Genomic DNA, 23,432 nt, shown 5'->3' on the forward strand with positions numbered 1-23,432 from the left:
TCATCCCAGAAAATTAATTTCACAATTACCGCCTCAAAACATGGCTTTTCATTCCCTATTCAGATTGGATAACAATTAGAGGCATGTGAAAACAATTCTGTTGGCAGATATGTGGAACTTCCTGCAGAACTTTAACTCACATGTGAAGGAACCAAGTGTACAATGAACACTGAAGTGAACAAAACAAAAACTAGCCTGTAAACAATACAAATGAAACTATGCCCTTAAGATACTAAATGAAGTGGTCGATGTGGAATTTTATGGCAGTTATGTGTCTAGGTGAGCTGTGAGTGATGCAGCCTAAAGATTTACATATTTATAATATTTTGTTACGAGAGCAAATCGAAAAGTCTTTGCCCCTATTTTTTTTTCAGCCGAAATAATAAACATGCAGGGAAATCAAAATATAGGAATTGTTCTATGTACCTTGCACTATTTTTCCACATAGTCACCACAACGATTCAGGCATTTGTCCCATCACACCACTAGTTTGGAGATGGCGCTGGTGTAGAATTTGGCTGGTTGATCGTGGAACCACCACCGAAGAGCGGTCTTCGCTTCGTAATCGCAAATGAACCTCTGTCTTGTCAGGAACTTCTTCAGTGGACCGAGCACGTGGAAATCACGGGGGGGGGGGGGGAGAGGTCTGGACTAAACAGTGCATGCTCCAGAATCTCCCATTTGAATGACTGAAGTCTGTCGGTGGTCCTGGCATTATCGTGGAGGATAACCAGATTGTCCACATTGTCATGAAGGTCTTCTCGGCCATTTTCTAACTCACAACACCACCACCACACAGTTCTGAAAGCAAGACACTTGTCCCCATACGTCGGCTGCATTTTCCTATGAATGTCGATGGGCGTTTGTCCCTCGCTCCATAATCCTTCACTGCTCATACGTGGACGTGTTGAGTACTACAGCCATCTTTGCAAACTGACAGCAGTGTTGTGCCGAGGAGGAGCCAAGAGTTAACGCTGGGCCGTTCCAAGAAAAACCTACTGCATTGAATGCACATTTTGGTTTCTCAATCACAGTAATATTTTGGCTGAAAAAAAAAATAGGGGCAAAGACTTTTTGATTTGCTCTCGTATTGTTGTTTATATTTGGCAAAAACTTTTAAATTTTTCACATACTGCATCGAGAGATAAGGTTACAGGGTAATACTTGGTAAAATTTATATTTTAAAAAATGAAAAGGAACTAGAGATCAATGTGCTTTGGCTACAATTGATTCTCAGATAATTATGTATATTTTAGTAAGGGGTAATATGAAGACATAGTGCACTTTTGGTTTGACCTATTTTCACAAAAAATACCTGGTTCTATATTCGAGGGGTAAGTAAAATTTATCAAACCAGTGTGCTTCAGCTAGAAATAATTTTAAACCTTTATATTGTTTGAGGGATTATAGAATCATACCACAACTCTTAGCCAATTATGTTTTTGAATTTTGCAAAACAATTTTTGAACCCCATTTTTGACCCACTCTAATGCACAACATCCTTGTACTAGTTAAAAATCAATTCAGTTTCAAACTCTAAGGAAAATTGATTCATTTTTGTTTATTATTTATACCATTATTACATTATCCAATTATGTTGAATGGAAGTTCAATTTCACTTTGGAACTTATGATAATCATAGAAGAACAGTACAAAAGTCTTGTAAAATATTCCAAAAATAAAAAAGACTATCCACTTTAAGTCACCTGTAGGATTAGGTATGCAACTAAGAACAAGATTGTGTCATCACCTTCTTCCTCCTAAGAAAATAATACCAAGTTAATGAATTTCTTTAATGCGAACCTTCTCACTTTCATTTTTTTATGTAGTTTTTATAATACAGTAATGCTTGCTAATACATAAATATAGAAAACGAGATACATATATGCATTCCGATATATATATAAATTAATATGCACAATTCAGGATACAACAATCTTCCTTGGAATGGGCAAACATGCTCTTATCAATCATCCATTCAAAATCAAATGATGTCAGAAATTATGTTTTACAATCTATGGTCTTGTGAAATTCTTCAACTATTAAAAGTCAACGGTTGTCTTGCGAGTTTGTTTACTCAACAGTTAAGCTTCCAACAATTTAACAAAACAATTTAATAAAACATATTTATATATTAAATAAAAGTAAATAATTTCTGTCAACATAGTATTGGAGAAACCTTATAGTAATAATGATAAAACAACTGCCAGCACTCCAACTTCTCAGCCAAGAAACTGATAAATATTACCACGAAAGCAACCCGTTAAGACTCCACCTCTTCCTTTTCTACCATTTCAAAATCCTTTCCCGTTTGCGACTTTTGACTGCTCTCAGATTCACTTTCTGAACGGTCCTGTTCCTTCTCTGAAGCTTCAGGTGACCTGGAAGAACAACCATTTAATCATTTACAAGAGAGAAGTTTCTATTATTCATAAGCACCACATGCTAACAAAACTACTGCAAAGGGAGAAATAAAAAATATACATTATGGCTGGACCACACCCACTAGATACACATTACTCGATATTGGTAGTGGAAATTCCAGTTCAACTTTCAACACTGATGTCAGCTTATTATCTTCCAGAGTTGACTGAAGTTCTGACTACAATTCAAAGCTTTTGCATATGCCAAAATCTTTGAATTACAGAAAATATAAATTCTGCCCAACTTTTGAATGTAAATTGTGCTGCAAATGTGGATTTTTGACTCATTAATTTAATGGGTGGAAATTTTGTAGTAAAACTTCATACTGCAATCTACATATACAGGAAACTGAAAATCGCGTAAAATGTATAATTATCATTAATTTTGCACTAGCATTGTGTGGACAATAAATTTTGTGATTATTTCATATGTGAAATTATGGGTACAAAAGCAAGGCTTATGCAAACTAACGTTACACAAAAAAATAAAAAATATTTGAAAACACACAAATTTCCCCTTTAGTAGACAGAAATGGTTAACAGGGAACTGACCAGAAAATATCATGTTTTTCCATGGTGGATTTTGCAGTTTTTAATTTTTTTAAAAAATTCTAAGTTGTTATTCACCGATACATAATACATTTTACAATACATTTGCTCACATTTATGGAAGGTTTTCAGTAAGTGTTTTTTGTGATAGAAAAATATACATTGTAATAAAAGTTATTTGAATGTACATTTCTAATATGTAATATAGAAATAATGAAAAATAACCTAAACACTAAGTACACCATATCCTTTTCACAATAGAAACTGTCACTAACTTTGAAATCCAAAGTGGTATCATTTCCACAATGTGATCTGTGTCTAAATTTTTCAGTGGCATTCTCTACAGAATAAACAAAACCTCAACTTAATTCGACAATGAGTACAATGAAAACTCAGCGGCCATGGGAAAAATACACACACATCTGCGATTGGAATATAAATACACATACACAAGAGATACCTGTCATTCATTTATGGATGTATAGTGAAGGGCGGAGGGGGGGAGATGAACATCACCCATCTTATTGGACAATAGTTGTGTGACAGGCATAGCCCTTTACACAACCAGAATGTGTTCAAAACCTGATACATTATTTCTTCCAGCAGTATGAAAGTAACATTCACTTACCATTGTGTTAACACAGGCAGAGGAGTTCATCAGCATCAAGCCAAAGATATGACATTCATCTCGTACTGCTACTCTCTCTCATCACCTACCTTATGGGTGAATGCACTCCACAAAAAATAATTAGTTGTAAAATCACTAAGACACACGATTGGAAATCCACCATGCAATAATTAACAAGCAGCAACTTGTATCACTAACTGTATTTGTTATAAACTTTTATCTTTTCATTACATGCTTTTAGTGTAAATTGTGCACATAAATACTGCTTACCTTTCTGGAGGTTCTTCCTTTTCTATGAATTTTTCTGTTTCTTGTTCTTCTTCATTGTCAGAATCTTTTTCTTTTCTTTTCTTTTTAACTGATTTTTTATCATCTGAAGTACCACCTTTGTATTCATACTGTAAATACAAAATAAGTAAGCAATTGTGTACTTACTAATAATGATACTAATAATAATAATGCAATTACATACATGGTATATTATATGTATTTGCTAATGCACTTTAATAACGCTGCATTGTAATAACATATATGTGTACATACTTGACAGTAAAACATTAAAATGCTGACCAAGGCAACTTTTATAGTATAAAATAACTGCAATGTTGTACTGTTTGTGCATAAATATTTTATGTGCTTAACATATTTGGTGCCAGTCAAGAGATAAAAATATTTATAGTATTTCAAGTTTTACATATAATTTACGACTTGTGATTTCATTTCTGATTCTCAATAACTGAGCTTTAAATTCTCTAAGACATCTTATCAATTCAATATTCTGAAATTATTAACTTTATAATTGTCAATTTAATTGATAAAAACTGTTGACACTGGATCATATATGCAAACAGCTGCTAGGTTCAAGACCTCTGCCCTATAATGTTGCTTATATGGCAATTTTCTTCAGTCTGTGTGTGATGCTTTGCCAAGATCATATACTAACAATACAGATGCCTCTGCAGGGACTAAAATGTTTTAACCTTGTCATTAGCTGAATTTTAATATCTGGTGACATGTTACCAAAGTGCATAAAAATTAGGGATGGGCTGATATGAAATTTTGACCAATATCAATAAAGTTCCAATAAAAAATTACCAATATTCTACTGATCCAACATAAAATTCCAAATAGGCCTTGAAGAATCTGAATGGGTCATTAACCTTCTTCAATCGTACAGGTTTCGAGGTGAGTGCAGTGCAAAAGAAGTTGCACATTTAGACATTTACTTTTTGAAGAAGTAGGGCATGGAGATTATTCATAAAAATTATAACAAAATGGCAGAATTTTGCGCAAAATTATAAGATATTTAAAGATATATTGGATCGGTAATTTTACTGGTAAAACCAATACACCAATATGCCTATATCGGCCGATACCGATACAGTACCGATTAATCTGTCCCATCTCAAATAACAATAATTTTAATGATTTTTTCATGCATAAAATTGGTTGTATGTTTTTCAGCAATAGGTAGATGCATGCATATACAGTTTTTGACGAAAACACGAAATGTGAAATAAAACATTGTATTGTTAATTTTTCATATGTCTTAAAGGTGTGGGATGGATTTTCCTACCCTGATTTGTCACGAAATGATGTGAAATGAACTGCAAAATGCAAAATACACTCAAACACGAAATTTAGAGTTTATTTACGGATGCAACACATTCTGAAGTCAGAATTATCCTGTGACTTATGCAATTCACGTATAATTAGTTAATTCTCCTGTAAATATTCGAGAAGCAAAAATTGACCTCTTTATACTCTTTATACTTAATATTCTGTTGAGGACATTGATTTGATTTGATTTAGTTTATTTTACTTTGCGTTTTGTGCCTCTTGGCTAATTTGCGAAGATGGGGATGAGTGATGAAATGATGAAATTGCTGAATGGACATTCACAAACAACCAAGCCCGAACGGGATTCGAACCCGGGACCCTTGGCATCGCAGCGCGATGTGCTAACCACTCGACCACAGGGTCGGGCACTGTTCAGGACATAAATGTGATATTAGAAGGGATATATTTATTTTGTGTAAGAAGTGCAGTTTCTAAATTAAATTTTGGATTATATTCACATTTTTAAAATCAAAACATTATTTTTATATACTGCTTTTTCATCGCTATAACAGCGAAATGTTATTTTATTTACCTCTTTTGAACCCAAAATTGACTGATTTTGTACCAAAGTTTTGCTTCTTTATTTACCAAAAATATGTGCCTCTAGCAATAGGGTATTATGCTGCATGTCCAAACTTCCCATATAAAACAATGAATTTTTTATGTACTCATCTGTAGTTTCAGTAATTTGGAAAACAGCATGTATTATGTTTTACTTCTCACGAAACCAAGGTAATAAGATTTCCTTTTTCAGAATTTTAAAAGCTATAACTAATTTAAATTCTATCATGCTAACACCTAATGATGATGACACTACAGTTTAACATGACAAAGAACTATTTACCACCTTTAACATACTTTGGCAAAATTCATCCTGTCATGTACAGGAGCAAAAAATATAAATCTGCTTTTAATATAATAATAAACAAACCACTTTTTTGAGGCAGTGTGTAATCACTTCTCTGATTATGCAATGTACACTTGAATCTCGAAATTTAAATCTACACCAACCTTGTACAGAGGCCAGAAAGATGCTAGGAATCCTACATCCTCTGTTAGGTTTGGGAATATCCATAAGTGATGTTTGCCGAAAGAAGACACCCAAACTAAGCAGAAGACAACAACTCTCAGGATGGCCAATGCTATGATGAAAATAAGGAATCCTGCTGCTGCTATGCTCAAGTAATACACTCCTTTCCTGCAATTTGAATCATTCTTGTAACAATTTCACACACTTCAAATTCACTCAAAGAATAAATATGAACCAAAGAATGTGGTTTTCATATTTTCACAAATCTAACAAAGAACTTAGTCAATATTAAAACCACCATTTAGATATAACAGATTAATAAATAAAGCCTGCATTTTAGCCTAAATGCCTGTGCCATTCCTGTGAACAGATTTGTATGTGTTTCAGGGTATAACAAACCTCTGTATAAAATTCTATTGTGCCTAACATTGCCAGTGTGCTTTGGTGCTCTCCTGTTTAGGTTTTTGCAGCGGGGGGTTGAAGCAGTAGGAGATAAAAATTTATTCCTTGAAGCAAGTGAACTAAATTTACAGCTCTGTAGAAACTGCTAAATTAAAATATGACCTAATAGTTTCATTCAAATTTGAGAGGACTTTCTCCAATTAAAAAAATAATTTTCTATGGGGTAGCTGCAATTGCTGATATACACTCTTAGTCTTCTATTATTGGAGCCATGGTGGTCTGACTGCCACAAAGGAGAGACCCGGGTTCAGTTCCCAGGGTAGGTGATCTAAGGTTGTTTTTTTTCCCAGCCTTGTCCCTGCATAAAGTGGCTCCGAGGCTTATTCAGCCTCAGACCAATGGGTACCTGGGGGTAACTCTAGGGAGGTAAAGGCAGGTGGAGCATGGTGCAGATCACATCACCTCCATAATAAATAAATAAATAAATAAATACATAAATAAATAAACAAATAAATATATATACAGGAAAACCTCGTTAATACGAAGTTCAAGGGACCAAAAAATGTCAACTTCGAATTAAACAACTTCGAGTTATCCAAACTTTTCAAGATGGCGCCTGTTTTTCAGGGAAATAAAGTAGAGTATAAATTACCCCAACAACGGATGTTTTATACTTGGGTGGTACCTCAGAAAATAAGCTTTATATGTACTATATAATAATATTGTACGTTTTAAAGAAAGTGTAAAAAATGTTATACAAAATGAGAACACTGAGCTTACGCGGACACAAAGATTCCAAGGAGACGGTTAACACCATTTATCCTGCCGAGTTATACAACCAGTTATGCACGGGATGCATGTTGTGGCAAAAAGTCTTTTAAAAAATGTTATTTCTTTTAATTGTGCAAAGTCGTTGCTCTTCCACGAAATTCTTACAATTTTAGTTCATAAGAAACCCGTTTGCGCGGAGACCTACAGAAAGAAAAACAATCTCGTGTATTGCAAGAAGCGAAACTCTGAAAAATCTTGACAGTAGTCACACTGGCTCGAGCAAGAGATGGGAGATAATCGGACAGAATGAATATTGGATTTTATGTGCATTCACAAGAACATTGTCCAGGATTAACTGGTAAGAGAAGATTCTCTTGGGAGAGAACACAACCTTTCGCTGGCACAAAAAAACTCGGGGCTGTAAATTTCGTTCTGGTTTGGCTGTCTAAACCACATCGTAAAAAAAGTCACGTTTTCTTTGCTTCAGTTAACTTCATATTCACTCCCCCCCTTTCCCCTTTGCAGGGATCAGTCCAAACTCTTCCTCAACTTGCTTTGTAATCCACTCTGAAACACACAACTTGCGATCTGTGTATCCTAGGACACATTAAACAGTGCCGCACTCGATAATCACTCTGCTTTGGATCCCAATTTAAACTATACGAGGGTCACTATTTATATTTTGAGCCTAACAATGAAAAAAACAGGAATTTGGCATTGAAAACTGCTTTATTGTTTTTCGAAGTATTCTCGTTATGGTCAATACACTTTTGTATTCATTCGAACCATTTGTCAAAGCAGTTTTTCCTACATTCTTGAGACACCTCCATAATATGGTTTTTGAACGCATCAACGGCGCCTTCCGCCAACGAAAATCGTTGTCCACGCAATTTATTCTTGACATTCGGGAACAAGAAGAAGTCATTGGGTGCCAAATCAGGACTGTATGGTGGATGACCCATCAATTCGATTTTTTGACTGTTCATAAAGTTGGTTGTTAGACGAGATGTGTGACAGCTGGCATTGTCTTGATGAAGAATGATCCGACGGCGTTTGTTTGTTTTCCGTATTTGACCGAAGACCTCTGGCAAACAAATTGTTGTGTACCATTCAGATTTGACCGTTCTATGTTCCTCTAAAGGCACAGTTGCCACATGACCAGTTTTCCCGAAAAAACAGGCGACCATTTGTTTCGATGTGCTTCGAGCGTGAACAACTTTTGTTGGATTGGGTTCATCTTGAAACACCCATACAGTCGACTGCTGTTTACGTTCCGGCTCATATGCATATATATCCATGATTCGTCACCTGTTACAATCTTATATACGTCTTTTGAAGTACCACGATTGTATTTATTGGGCATTTGTTTGCACCAATTGACGCGAGCGTCTTTTTGAGTTTTTGTCAAATTGTGTGGGATCCAACGAGAACATACCTTTCTCACAGCTAAATGATCATGTAATATTTTATATATGAGGGTGGTTTGAAAAGTTCTCGGAATCACCACCAGATGTCAGTGCTAGAACAACGAGGTTCCCGCATAGTAATAGGCCATCCTTTATTAATAAACACGTGGCACGTCAGTGTTCTGGGTAGAGATCTGTGGTGCGGACGTCACTTTGTAGTTGTTCCCGTTCAGTGCTTTGTGAAGATGGAAAAAATTTAGATTTGAGCGGTGATTAAGTACTTCGTAAAGAAAGGTATGAAAGCAAAGGAAATTCATGCCAATTTTCTGAACACACTGGGGGATTCTGCTCCTTCATATTCAACTGTTGCAAAGTGGACAAACGAGTTTAAATTTGGTCGGGACAGCTTAGAAGATGATCCACGTAGTGGTCGCCCAAAATGTGCTACTACCCCAGAAATTATTGAAAAAGTGCATAAATTGGTCATGGAGGATCGCCGACTGAAAGTGCATGAAATTGCTGAAGCTATAGGAATGTCATCCGAACGGGCGTATCACATTTTAACAGTTGAATTGGATATGAGAAAATTATCTGCAAAATGGGTGCCGCGACTTTTAACACAGGACCACAAACGCATCAGAGTGGACATTTCCGAACAATGTTTGACTCGTTTTAAGAGAAACCAAACAGATTTTTTGCGCCGGTTTGTGACGACAGATGAAACGTGGGTCCACTACTATACCCCAGAGACAAAACAACAGTCAAAGCAGTGGAAACACGTTGATTCACCACCACCAAAGAAAGCAAAGGCAATATGGTCGGCCGGAAAGGTAATGGCGTCAGTGTTTTGGGATGCGAAAAGCGATTCTGTTGATCGATTATCTTCCCACTCGTCAAACAATTACGGGACAATACTACGCTAATCTCCTCGACCAACTAAAGCATAAGATACGGGAAACGAGGCCAGGTTTGGCAAGAAAGAAAATCATCTTGCATCAGGACAATGCACGCCCTCACACAAGTGTCGTTGGCATGGCAAACATTCATGAACTTGGTTACGAAATGTTGCCACATCCGCCTTATTCGCCTGATTTGGCTCCCTCAGACTTCCATCTTTTCCCCAAACTCAAAAGTTTCCTCGGTGGACGTAGATTCTCTTCAAAGGAAGAACTAATAGCCGAAGTTGACATGTATTTCACAGGCCTGGAGGAATCTAATTTTCGAGATGGGATCAAGGCATCGCTGGACCAAGTGCATTAGTGTAAAGGGAGACTACATTGAAAAATAAAAAAAAATCACTGTTGTAAGTCGTTTCTTTCTATTCCATTCCGAGAACTTTTCAAACCACCCTCGTATGCTGGTGGAACTAATGCCTATGGTTGCCTCAATCTCACAGTATGTCACATGACGATCTTGCAGTATTAGGTTTTGCACAGCATCAATGTTTTCTTGAACAACTGATTTTGGACGACCTTCGCAAATCTCGTCGGTGAGCGAATGGCGGCCACGATTAAATTCGTTATACCAGCGTTTCACAGTGGCAAAGGATGGGGCTTCATCGCCAAATGTGGAAGTAAGTTGATCGATGCACTCTTGTCTTGATAATCCACGTCGAAAATCGTAAAAAATCATCGCACAAAAATGTTCACGAGTCAATTCCATTTTATTGTTGTCGCGCAATCTCCAAGGCAACATAAACAACACAAATCAAGCTATTGACAAAACATTTGAAGTACGTTATGGTTAATAATGCCAGACGATTCCGTGCAAACGTCAAATCGCGCCTAACTTCAATCAGTGTTGCCAAGGCTCAAATTATAAATAGTGGCCCTTGTATTTAGTCCCGCTTAGCTCATCAGCATAAAATGAACTCAAAACAAGCTTTACGAAACTTGCGTATTTTGAGATTAATCAACAATTTATTGTAGAATTCAGGAGTATTCTGGAGGTCAAATACTCGCTACGCCAAAACTTTTCCTCTCGTATTCCTACATTGAGCACTGTTTTTTTTTTAACAGCAGCACGCTAATAGTTCTGAAGAAAAGTGGCGATTATACGAACTTTATGTGCGTCATGAAGTTGTTTTAACTCTTGTTTTTCTTTCTGGAGATCGAATTTCGTTATCGTCAAATCAAAACAGCTTTGCGAGATTCAAAACAATGAGGCTTATTCCTTCGCGCTGGATGAGTCATTGCCTCGGCAAGCGACAGCTTTCCAGACGCTAGACAACACTGGTGCCAGCTGCAGCGTAAACACAATGAGACCGGCTGGAAGTTAGAGCAGCAGGTGGCAGAAGGGAAATCATCCGCATTTTAAAGATAACGTAATTGTCGAAGACCGAACTTTAATCAGCAGTGTGAAAAAGAAAAATGATCCTTGCATTACGTTTTACCATGCAACAGACAATAATACGGGCAATAATTCCTATCCAGATAACTGCATTCAAAGAAGAAAGAGGGACCTGAATTCTGCAATTATTGCATTACCATGCGCACCAGTGGCGGATAATGAGCTGTTGTAGGAGAATGTTCTGCCGTTTTTGTTCGTTTTGAAGAAGGTATTCGGAACTGGTTGCTTTATTTTAGACGCCAAAGGAAAGGAGCCCGTGTGCACACAGGAGCAACCCCCCCCCCCCCCCCCGTTTGCTGCTAGAAAAAAAGGGAGAAGTCACTCAGCCAACAGAACACTGTTTTGGCAAATTTTATGACCGGCACAGTTGGAAAACGGGAGTTGCAACATAGCCTACATAAGATCGACATCAACTTTTGCGGGAAAACTAGATGACAACGCATTAAGAGGGTTGACGATTTTTAGTTGGCCTATGTTGCTTTGATTATCTGTTATGGTTTCCCTTTTTTTTTATGAAGTTCTACAGGGCACAAAGAACACGCTTTTAATGAAAGTGGTTACCGGAAGTTGTCTGCAACCAGGCCAAAAGTTGCTCGCCACGGGAAATTGCTGTATCTCGAACTCAGAGCTAGACAGATGGGTGAGACTTCCAGGTGCCACGCGTGTTGTATTTTGGAACATTCCTGCGATCTTATCTCTCATTTCTCATCTAGCACTGGTGAATATTTCCAAGGTGGCGCATTCAGTAGGGAAAGAGCTTGTCCGTCCTGCCATATCCATGACATATTTCAATATTTTCAGAATCAAAACTCACCACATCTTGGTCATCCAATCAGAAAACACTATTGGATGGCATGATCATGCCTCCCCTACCCTCATGGAGTTATTTCATTGTGTTTTAATGTGGAGGAGGAATGATGTTTGATACCAATAATAATAACCATAATTATTACAGCTGATACAATGTACTCATTTAGGTAATTAACTTAGCTGTAAGCACGTCAACAATTGAAACTCACTACAAACATTCATACTGTAGACAGTTCAACTTAGAAACAAAATCTTGAATTTTGCAGCTTGAAGTATTACAATTGTTGCACTGAAAACAATACATGACAATATTTCCAATGTTCCTAATGTAAATATTAAAACAATTTCAAACTATACCTAACAGATGATGGCCATAAGGGGAACAAGCAAATAGCTATGGACCCAATGACAAGTAAACTTCCAAAGAACCAATAGTAGATAGGTATTGGTTCATATATCCACACATAGGCATCCAAGCCATCCACAAAGATTTGCTCTAAATGCATTTCCAGTCTGATTTTCCGCTTCTTCTTATCTTTCTCTTCCTGGAAAACAAGAAAAAATGTATTCAGACTTGACCAAGTTTTATATTAGAATATATATAGAATAATTAGGCCATATTATTATTGTATTTGTACATGCATTTTAGATATTTTGTTACTTTTCAAATTCTTAAGGAAAAATGCGAAGATCAGGATGATTGGTGAAGTAATGAGAGGCTTACAAATGAACATCCATGTCTTACCATGGATTCAACTGGAATTTCCAACTTGACAACACTATGGTGATCTCTATAGCATGAACGCGGAGTTATATTTTTCAGAAGTACTAGGAAAAGAAGCTCTTGTTTATTACAGCATGATTCAAAAAGATGGACTCAATTCTGTATGCCTATATTTCCTGAACTAGATCTACAGTGTGGTCAGAAAGTCCCTTTACACCTGAACTAAATGCGTATAACAATGTAAGATTGTAAGATATTTAAGATTTTTACCTCCAAACCTGATCATTGATATGGCAACAGTGCTCCTCACATGAATTGCCATGTGCCTGCCGCGTAACTGCCACGTGACTGCCCACGGAGGGAGAATAAAGTCTGTGCGTTGACCAGTTCATTGTCGCGCCTTTCCGTGTTTGGTGAACAACAATGGCAGATACCAGTTACTTCACTTTGGAGGAGCGCTTAGTGACAAGTGTGTGGGTCCATGAACGGAAGCACAACATTATATTATGAATGTAGGGATGAAATAAGTGGAGGTGTAAAGGGACTTTCTGGCCACCCTGTACATAACATTTGAAAGTGGAGGTCCTAAAGTTTCAAATACCACTGCTAGAGTGCTCGCCTATCCCATAGCCATGCAGCATCAGTTGAAAGCAGAATGGCTCATATGTAGCACAAAACCACATGTCATGTTGATACATACTGTGACTTTTTCTTGTGGGGATTCGTAAAAGAAACAGTTTATGTACCACCCCTACCAACAACTTTGGATGGCCTAAAAGACTGTATCACAACTGTCGTGGTGAACTCAATGACAAAATCATTCTTCTGGTGGGGAAGGAAATCATCTACCATCTAGATGTTACCCATGAGGATGGAGGGAGGCACATTGAACATATGTAAATTTTACTGTGAGTATAATCAAATGTAATTTGAAACTTTAGATTCTTCTCTCTAAAATGTTATGTAGAATATTCACATACAATGTGTAGTCCAGCCATATGAAATTGAGTCCATCTTTTTGAATCACACTGTATCTACAACACTTTTCTGCCTGTTCACACTAATAACAATGATGAGGACAAATGATAGTTAGATGAAATTGGCAAAGGGATACTAAAAAAAAAAAAAAAACAAAAAAAAAAACAACCATGTTCATGCATGTACTTGAACTCTGAACCCTTGGTGGTTAGGCAGAAATATATAAAACAAAAATATGATACTCTATAAATCCATAATGTATATGGTAACCATAAACTTTCTGAAACAGTGAAAAATCTACTTACAACCTTGGTGACAATGAAGTTCGACTAGAAAGGAATACGTGATTAAATGCACAGAGGCATAGGCGGTGGAATGGGTGACCCGCAGAAGTGACACATGTGTGTTAGAGGAGGCGTGTGAGCAGGCAAGAATCGTGATCCCAGCATGTTGCACCCAAGGTCACGTAAAGAACGAAAACGGGGAACTATACGCGTGACATTGAACTTCGACCAGGCACCAGACCCATACGGAAAATTCCAGATAGTGGCGCATTCGACAGAAGCATGACGTCACGGACACGATAAGGTAGTCCGCCGTATAAAAAGCGCGTTCTGTGCACCGAGGAACCGCAGTGCATCATCACCATGGCCAGGGGCAAACCTATTGACAACACCGTGAGGAGAAGAGTGGTTGAGTTGCAACAGGATGGACTTCAGTGAACGGGAAATAGGGCGCCAACTGAACTTACCCAAGTCAACTGTCCACTGCATCATCAAACACCACCAAAGTACGGGTACTACAGAGCCAGGTAAGGCCCCCGGTCGAAAACGCCTGCTGAGCGTGCGTGACCTACGGATATTTAGGTGCTATATCCAGACCAACAATCATGTTTCTGTGGCCGAATTACGACTGCGGACTCGAGAACGCTTTCACATTGAAGTGTCAACCAGAACCATTCACCGTTACCTACAGCGATGCGGTTACAGAGTGTACAAGGCGAAACGTAAACCCTTCCTTTCCATGTTGAACAAAGGCAATCGACTACGGTGGGCACGAATGTACCGGGGATGGACATTTCGGCAGTGGAACAGGGTTTTGTGGACGGACAAATCCATTTTCAATGTTGTGTACGGGAAAATACAGAAAACAGTCATTTGTCGGAAGGAGGAACAGAATGAAGCAAAATGTTATGCACGTCGGGTACAGAAACCTGCGTCAGTGATGGTATGGGGATGCATGACGGCATCTGGGGTTGGCCCACTGCACGTCCGTGAGGGCATTGTGAATGCACACGCCTATACACGCATACTGGAGCGGCATCTTCCCACAGTGCGAAAGGCACCTGTTCCACAGGCAGCGTCTCATCTTTCAACACGTCAATGCCAGGCCTCATACAGCGCGGCTGACAAGAGAATGGTTGACTCGTCATCACGTGCGAACTCTGCCATGGCCACCATCGAGTCCCGACCTCTCGCCCATTGAGAATGTGTGGCGCGATGTTAAGTGACGTGTGCAACAGAGGGGACCCACGACAGTAGCTGCTCTTATCGCCTGCCTGCAGGAGGAATGACACCGCATCGATGTGGAATACCTTGAACGACTCGTCCGCAGCATGCCCCGACGCATTGCCACAGTTATTCGCCAACGGGGCGGCGTCACACCATGGTAAACAGGATCCCCTCTAACAGTGGTCGAACTTCAATGTCATGTGTAGATGGACGAAAATGTTTTATTTTGTGTGGAAACCATACATTGCTGCGTTGCAGCGGAAATTTATGTTTTCCTTTGTTCCATGTAGCCTGCTGAATAAAATATGTTCAGCATATGCATGTGTTCTCCTTCTTTCACAACGCACTCCTATATTTGTGACTGGTCGAACTTCATTGTCACTAAGGTTGTAGTTAAGTGTCCAGTAGCAAGTAAAGAGACGAAAGGAGGGAGATGGAACAATGTACATATAAAATTTTACATCATAAACAAGGATTACCTTTCGTTCATCTTCTTTCTTCTCACCCTCTGCATGGCTACTCTCTGCATCTTCCTTCTTCTTTTCTTTTTCCTTTTTCTTCAGCTTTGCTTTCAGTTCCTGCTCTGATACGGGGATTTTCTTAGCTCGATGGAAAAACTTGTGTCTTAGCATCCTGTAATATAAAATGCAAACAAGTTACGTTTAAAACATAATGTAAAATGCTGATGCATTTCCCCACTGGAAATTCAATTCTTGCACCCCGATTAATAGGATATGCACATACACGTACAACCCACACTGTATCAACAAATTTCATTATTACGTCCATTAACTTGTACAATATAAGACAATGGTGACTGCACGGCAGCAGTTCAAATGGTGGCAAATCCACTTGAGCCCAAAAAAATAGCATGTGAATGAAGCAAATGATCTAAGACTACAAACAAATATGATTACACATTTTCATGTAATTACATATTTTACATATTTCAATGATTTATTGTACACATTTTGCATGTTTTGGCTACGTAAAAAACCGAAACCTTAATGATGATGACCTGAGGGTATTAAATTCGTGGCTACGATAATGGCTAACATGACAATGCACTCCGCCCAAGGAAAACAAAATATCAACGTCAGTCATAAATATCACTCTTGTTCAGAAGATAAATGTAACTGTCGGGGTGTAAGGGGTGACCTTCCACGTAGTACACCCAAATGTCAACCTCACTTCCACGTTAGTACACCCTGGACTAAAGACTAACGAGGCTCTGGCGACTGGCACTATGGCCAGTATAATTTTGTGTGTGTTGTCCTGTTTTTTGTCCTTATGTGTGCTGAGTGCCCGTTTACAGCCTCAGCTTTTAACAGAAGTCAGAACATTTTAAGATTTTTAATTCTGCAACGTTAGAGTTGTTCTTTGTAATGATAAGGGGCTGGCCCCCGTATAATGTGACGGGAGCAAAATAGCCTAAGTGCTGACGCTCCCACAATTTTAAAATCAAATCAAATCAAATCAAATGTAACTGTCATCAGATTCTCTTCCACATTTCTAGACTTGCGAGTTATGTTGGTAAAAAACTAGTAAGTGTAAATATTATTTTAAAGCAATGGGCACTAATGAAATAAATTCATTGAACGTCTCTTGAAATGGAACTGATTCTAATTTAGTGACAAAAGTCCTCAAAAACTCATTCAATTTCTGGTAAATCCACTATATGTTCACACAGGCTAATGAAAACTGGATTTACAATTTACAATGGGATCCAAAGGACTGTGTAATGTACCTTCAGCAAGGATCAAAATCAATCCACTAATTACAAGGTAATGTTACTATGCCATTTGGAAGACAGTGCAAAATTGTTAAAAATCAATCGGAAGGTAGAGAGGTAGGTAGGGAAGAGGTTGTGTGTAAAACCTTTACACAGTATCAAGAAATTGTTTGTTACTGATCTTTGTTCATGGCTTGAAAAGTTGTTGTTTTTTTAAAAAAAAATAGTATTAAAAAAAATTTGAGAAAAATGCAACTTCTCTCATTTATGATAAGAGATGACATAATAAACTATTTCCACTGGAATGGTATCACGAGCTAAATAAAAATGATAAACAATAATTCTGTTAATACTCCACTTTTACAGAATGGGAAAATTAAATACTTACAAATCCAACATGTTAACAACATCCTGCCTGGTTGCAAACAGAGATCCACCTTTCGAATGGGCCCAGCTTGTTTCCATTAAGGCATCAACAGCCTTACAAGCTGCAAATAAGTGATAATTAAATTAAGTGCACCAATTTTGTCTCTTGATGTTTGTTATGAACCAAATTACCAAAGCAGAGACAGATAATTACATTTCATATAAAAAATACATGATGATGATTAAATTGAAGGTGTAAATAAAAATAATAAAAGTGGTAAATTTCTCTGCATTGAAGGACCAAACTGTAGTTGAAACTGATCTCTACTGCACTTTTCTTTTTTGCTTGTTTTTTTAATATCAGTTCAGGTAAAAGTAATTTTTCATGTTTGTTGAAATATGTAACTTTCATATAATTTCATGAAAGCCCAGACGTAATATTGTCAGCAGGAATATATGTTCTGTGCCATTTGGAAATTCACATAATCTACGGCTAGAGTTATTCTCAGGCCCGTTTATTAGCAAAACACTGTGGGCGGATTTCAAGAACATGTTTGTGAGACTGATTGTTTCAAGCATCTACTGTGGTATGTAGGCAACTCTGCAGTTGGCAAAACACATCACCTATCCTCCCCCAGTAACACAACAGCCTTGGTTAAAGGGGAGTGTTCACGCCGGAAACTACAACGGCTTTATATGAAGTAAGTCTTTAAGCTTTCCTGGCGATGAATGATGAACAGATTCTCATGGGCTATCCACCAGGTGAGTTGTTGACAAGATTCCAAGCTTTCGAGAGCTAAGGAAAAGATTCCAAGCTTTTGAGAGCTAAGGAAATGATTCCAAACTTTTGAGAGCTAAGGAAAAGATTCCAAACTTTTGAGAGCTAAGGAAAAGATTCCAAGCTTTTGAGAGCTAACATCACTCTCATCTTCACTGGCTATGGTAATATTGCTTCAAAAGTGATAAAGACATAGACATAAGCAAAAAGTACCTAACTCTGGCTAAAAATCAAATGCAGTAAAGAAATGTTTAACATAATTTCCTGTCCCTTCATTTTTTAACTGGCCAATGGGGATGCAACATCCCAAAACATTAACCTTTTGAGTCCCAAGGCCATTTTCACATGTAAGCCTCTCTGTCCCGAGCCAATTTTGAGCAAAATGCAGTTTCAATTAAATGAGTGTAGATCGGAGACTAATTGCCCTAGAGAGATGAGTGATAACTGATAATATACCGTTGCATGCGGAATGAACCAGAGATTCAGACTATATGAAATTTATGCAAATTCGGCATATATGTGGAGGGGGGAGGGGGCTAACTCTCAAAATTCCAAAATTTCGGAAAAAAAAATTGGTTCCCCCACCCTCCCCCCAAGAAAAAAGTACATGATAGTGTCGACATGCACATGGAAATGATCGCTATTATGTAAGGAACACAGAAATATTTGCATTATTATCATATGACCAATGTAACTTGAGTTGTACCCCCAAAAGGAATGGTCGGAACGACTGATTCAAGCTTCAAAATGCAGTGGTACCTTGAAATGACTTTAGCTCAGAGACTATTTGCCCTGGAGATATGAACGAAATACCGTTGTACGCAGAATGAATCACAGATTCAGATGATATATAATTTATGCACATTCGGCGTATATATGGAGGGGGAAATCCCCTTAAAAATACTTTGTTTCCCCCCCCTCCGAAAAAATGTCAAAATGCACAAAATGCAAAATTTATGCAAATATATGGAGGGGGAAGGGAGAAAACCCCCAAACATTATTTTAAAAAATTGTCACCACCCAAAAAATGTCCTCGCACTTGGGCACAAAACGACACCTATGAACAACATTCACGGACGAAAAGCTAGAACGCAGTGAAAAATGAGCGCCAATTCTTGCAGCTGCTTGAAATTCTATTCTTAGACAATGCAGGGTAACCTCCATTGCAACTTGTGCTAAAAAAACAAAGGTTTCCTTCAGCGCGCTTCGAAATTCCATTCTCACAATGCAGATTCAACAACCAGTCTTCCCCTCCCCCCCCCCCCACCTGCTTGCGCCCTCACGGAAAACTTTCATTTTGACATCGGATACTGATAAACAAGCTTCCTTCGAATGCAGTTAACAGGAGGGAGTGAAAAGCATTGCTTTAGAACAACAAAGCCAGTCTTCCTTTCTCGACAAAAATTTGACCTTGAAAAGAGATGCAAAAGAGAAGTCCCTTTTCCCCTCCATTTTCATGAAGACAAAAAAATGCAAAAAAACATTTCTGTTAAATACATGTGTTAGGAACAATATAAAAAAAATCGAAAAGTTATAACGTAAAAACTACGACCTTGACACAGTGTCTCGATCGAGACGCTTGGGACACAAAAGGTTAATTATATTTTTATTCTCATGCTGTTGCCCGGTGGCATTTTATCCAGTTTTTAAACTAGGTAAGAATGTGTGTTTGATGTTAGTTTGAAACTAATAGGATAGTTGGCAAGCTTGGCTGGTACAGTACTCGTCATTTCCCTTTCTTTGGTTTCTTAACCACTAAACTTTGCATCCCTGTTCCCATGGCCCCTTCCTTAAGACAAGTTTCAACTACAAAGTCAACCTTACTCTTCTCTCACTTTATAACACATCATATGATTATTTGTTGGGTGGTTTCTAGTAACCTTTGAAAGATGATACCCACACATTGTTTCAATAGGTACTTATGTTCAACCCTTAGCCTTTGGCCTTAACTACTTCATCTTCCTTTCACTCCACATTGCACTGCATTCAGTTTTGATGACTCATTTCTCTACAGAGCACTGCAGGTAAACATTCCTAGCATAATTTTCCTCTTAGTTGCCATTCCATGCATTTCTCTTCCTCCTGTACAAATCACAAAAATCAGATTACATAGTTTCCTTTCTTTTTCAGCTGTTTTCATATTTCCCTTTACCTGTAAAATATTCAACATTGTGATTCAAGAACTTGGTCTTCTTTGTTGACACATTTCTGCGTAACCACTTTGCAATATCATATTCATCCTTGCTTGGCTTATCTTCTTTTTCTCCAGGGCCATCCTGAAAATAAAGAAACCAGTTCCTTCTTAATAAACACTTCTATGAATAAGACACAAATTATTAATCCATACAATCCAATGTTTAGCTATCAGAGAGACAAAAAATCGACGGTCACAGCAATCTGTTTGGCCACATGGTGGACAGTGATCTGTGCCAGAAGGCATTCAAACTCTATCAGGTGAGTTTGCATTGTCCTCATCAAACAAGACAAGCTGATGAAGCAGAACAGTCTAGATCAAGAGAAGCATGACTAACCTCAAACCAATGGCTATGTTTTCCCTTGCATCTATAGGTTTTCTCCAGTTCGTTGTGTACTTTACAATACTTGGCCTCATTTAATAATAATAATAATAATAACAACAACAACAACCACCACCCAGAGTTTGAGCCTACCTACAGACTGCAGGCCTCATTCCCACATGCTCCAGCAGAGCTGAGATCATCCAATTAGTTAAGGGCCGACGTGTGGTAAGCACAACAAATCACCAGTCATTGTTTTCATGACCAGGTTACGCACCTCATTTGTTGCTCCCCAATTTCCTCACAATGGTGGATCACATACAATGGCCAAAATAAAGATGTATTCGCAGTTCTAAAGAAACTTAGTAGTTCAATAAAGTAAATCCAATAAATTATAAAGGTTTACTTTTGACCCTCCCAGATGAGCTCACTTATATTTGTACTGTAAGGATAACAAAAAGCACTCTCACTGTCCAGTGACTACAATTTAACACGAATGTTCGCAGTACGAGTCAAAAAAATAATTTCCTGGCTATGTTAGGTAAAGTTCAAATGCATATAGCATGAAGGCACACTTAGAAGATGTGGGGTAGGGTTCCACACATTCTCAATCTCTGCAATTTTGGAGGTGATGTGATTAGCACCATGCTCAGACTGCCTTTACCCACCAGGTGAGTGAGGGTGGGTGAGCCTTGGAGCTGCTTTGCATGGGGACAAGGCTGGGAAAATTCCGACCTTAGATCACCCACTTCAGGAATCAAACCTGGCCTCCAATGTGGCAGTCAGACACCCTATCAACTACTGACTAGGCCACCACGGCTCTTCATGGTTAAGAACTTGAGCTGAAACTACTTCAAACTTTGTTTAGAATCTGAAATATACCATGTAAAATACGAGTATTTTACAATCAGGAATAAGCGAAGTATACCAGACTCTTCAGTTAGGTGTAGAAAGATAATCGAGATAGTATTACAAACCCATCAACTACTATAGCACTATACAGATAAAGGAACATTCAATCCGAAAGGAAGAAATTTGTAAATAGTCGCCTGGAGCCTTGGGGGGGAAAAAATTATCAGAAATGCACTTTTCAAAGAAAAGCTTTCAGGGGGATCAATGTCATCACTTGAATTTATTATTTTTCTTTTATCCCCCACATAGGAAATTTTCTAGAGCTATCTGGTGAAATTGTGTATGTTGGTGGTGCAAAAGCTGGTAAGAATGTACAATACAGAGAATATCTCCAATTTCTTTCCTACTTCTTATACTCACTAAATATGCAGTCCTGGTAACGTATCTGGAGTTAAGATTTTGGGGTAACGTGTAGAAATTGTACACTTACATCTATATATGTTGCAAAATTATGTTCTTCATAACCGCGATCATTCTCCATACAGAAACATAGGAACCATGTTTGATGATATGAACAAGTGACGTTCGGCATTCGTTGCGCTGTCTACAGCGTTGCCACACTGCTGCTTTGTTACTTGCAGATCATAAATCGTTGAAGCATGAAGGAACAAAGGAGTGATAAAATTGTTAATGTGCAAAAGTTATATAAGTGGAGGAGGATGGACGTGGCCAGTAAGTTTGGCAATGGTGTTCCAGCGTTCTTCTAGAAAAATGGCATCTTGCACAGTGAGGAAGCTGTAGCCTCACGAACCATGCACGGGTAGCACCACAAACCATTCACAGATAGCCCCACGAACCATTTCCGGTAAGGTTAGGTTAGGATAGGATAGGCAAGCATAGTTAAAATTTGTTCATAAAACAATGTGATACAGCTAGCTCTTAAAAAAAATCACTTCTATCGCATTTTTTCCCCGATTTCCACACGTGACCCCTGCATTTTAACAACAGATTCGTGATTAGAAGGCCAAATTTAGTTAGTATACCAAATATTAACGAAATTTGAGATATTCTCTATATTGTAAATTCGCTCCCAAAAGGTACTAAAAAAATCTGCCCAATACAAAGCTATTAACGATTATATTTTGGTTACTTTCATATAATTTTATAAAGATTGTATAGTTTTAAATCAACATTGTCGCCAGCGAAAAACACTTCTAGAAAAATGGCTATTGTTCGGGTACGTGTTACAGCTTTAGTAAACACTGCCAACTCATACAAACACACAAGAGAACACGTAACTGGTTTACGATATGCGTCAAATTCTAAATATAATGTTGCAACAGACTGTACGTAAACAACAGTGGAACTTTCATTGTGTGTTCTCAGCTTCATGCCTGGCATGTGCGTAAAAATATTAAATGAATGTCATGTCTCTTTTACGTAGTAACCACGACCAGATTTTATTCTTGGATTTTGTGTACTACTGTTATCGCTCGTTGCCGGACATGATTTTTTTGATTGAAAAACCCCATTTATCAACACTTCAACTCAAAATGAAAGATAAAGATCCAAATAACGTAAGTTTTCACTACAATTTACCTCACTAAAGCAACGTGGAAGCAACATGAAAGGTTTATACATCTCTCCTTTGTAACGCAAGAGTAACTTCTAATTGCTCTAGCCAAGGTACCGCTATGCATAAAATTATTTGTTTTTTAACCCCCGTATAAAAAGTAATATGATACTCGCAGCATGCTAAGAAAGTCGTGACATTTATTACATCAACGTCTCACAAAAACAAGAATTAAGAAGGTCCATCAAGCAAATACAGTCACAAAAAAGATTACCTCCTTACGTCTTTTAGACTTCCTCTTTTCAGCCATGTTGTCATTACTTTTGCCCATATACCTCCTCCCCCCTCCCGTGTTCTGTCATGAGATAATGAAATCAAATGAAATACTCATTTTGTCCAAGTTCTTTCATTATT

At 38.0% G+C, this 23,432-nt stretch overlaps 1 protein-coding gene across 3 annotated transcripts; it reads right to left on the minus strand.

The window, feature by feature from the left end:
- Window positions 1–1,546: 1,546 nt before the first annotated feature.
- Trp1 (translocation protein 1) lies at window positions 1,547–23,425 on the minus strand. Of its 3 annotated transcripts, none has more exons than XM_083120594.1 (8): window positions 23,293–23,425; window positions 20,230–20,353; window positions 17,322–17,421; window positions 15,681–15,834; window positions 12,346–12,533; window positions 6,232–6,418; window positions 3,871–3,998; window positions 1,547–2,381 (listed from the first exon to the last, which is right to left on the minus strand). In XM_083120594.1, the coding sequence occupies exons 1-8, from the start codon at window positions 23,347–23,349 to the stop codon at window positions 2,264–2,266; spliced, it is 1,056 nt and encodes a 351-aa protein (XP_082976720.1). In that variant the 5' UTR covers window positions 23,350–23,425; the 3' UTR covers window positions 1,547–2,263. The 3 variants fall into 3 exon arrangements, with proteins under 3 accessions (XP_082976720.1, XP_082976722.1, XP_082976721.1); XM_083120596.1 differs by having other exon boundaries at window positions 23,301–23,368; XM_083120595.1 differs by lacking the exon at window positions 23,293–23,425 and adding an exon at window positions 23,045–23,159.
- Between the last annotated feature and the right edge of the window lie 7 nt (window positions 23,426–23,432).

Source organism: Lepisma saccharinum, chromosome 4 (assembly GCF_977018435.1).
Source record: "Lepisma saccharinum chromosome 4, izLepSacc3.1, whole genome shotgun sequence".
Classification (NCBI taxonomy): Eukaryota; Metazoa; Arthropoda; class Insecta; order Zygentoma; family Lepismatidae; genus Lepisma; species Lepisma saccharinum.

Coding starts and splice junctions, on each gene's coding strand:
- Trp1 (XM_083120594.1), bottom strand. CDS start 23,349: ATGGGCAAAAGTAATGACAACATGGCTGAAAAGAGGAAGTCTAAAAGA. Junction 15,835..17,321: donor GTTGTTAACATGTTGGATTT/GTAAGTATTTAA, acceptor TTTATATTACAG/GATGCTAAGACACAAGTTTT. Junction 2,382..3,870: donor AAGGAAGAACCTCCAGAAAG/GTAAGCAGTATT, acceptor TTGTTCTTCCAG/GTCACCTGAAGCTTCAGAGA.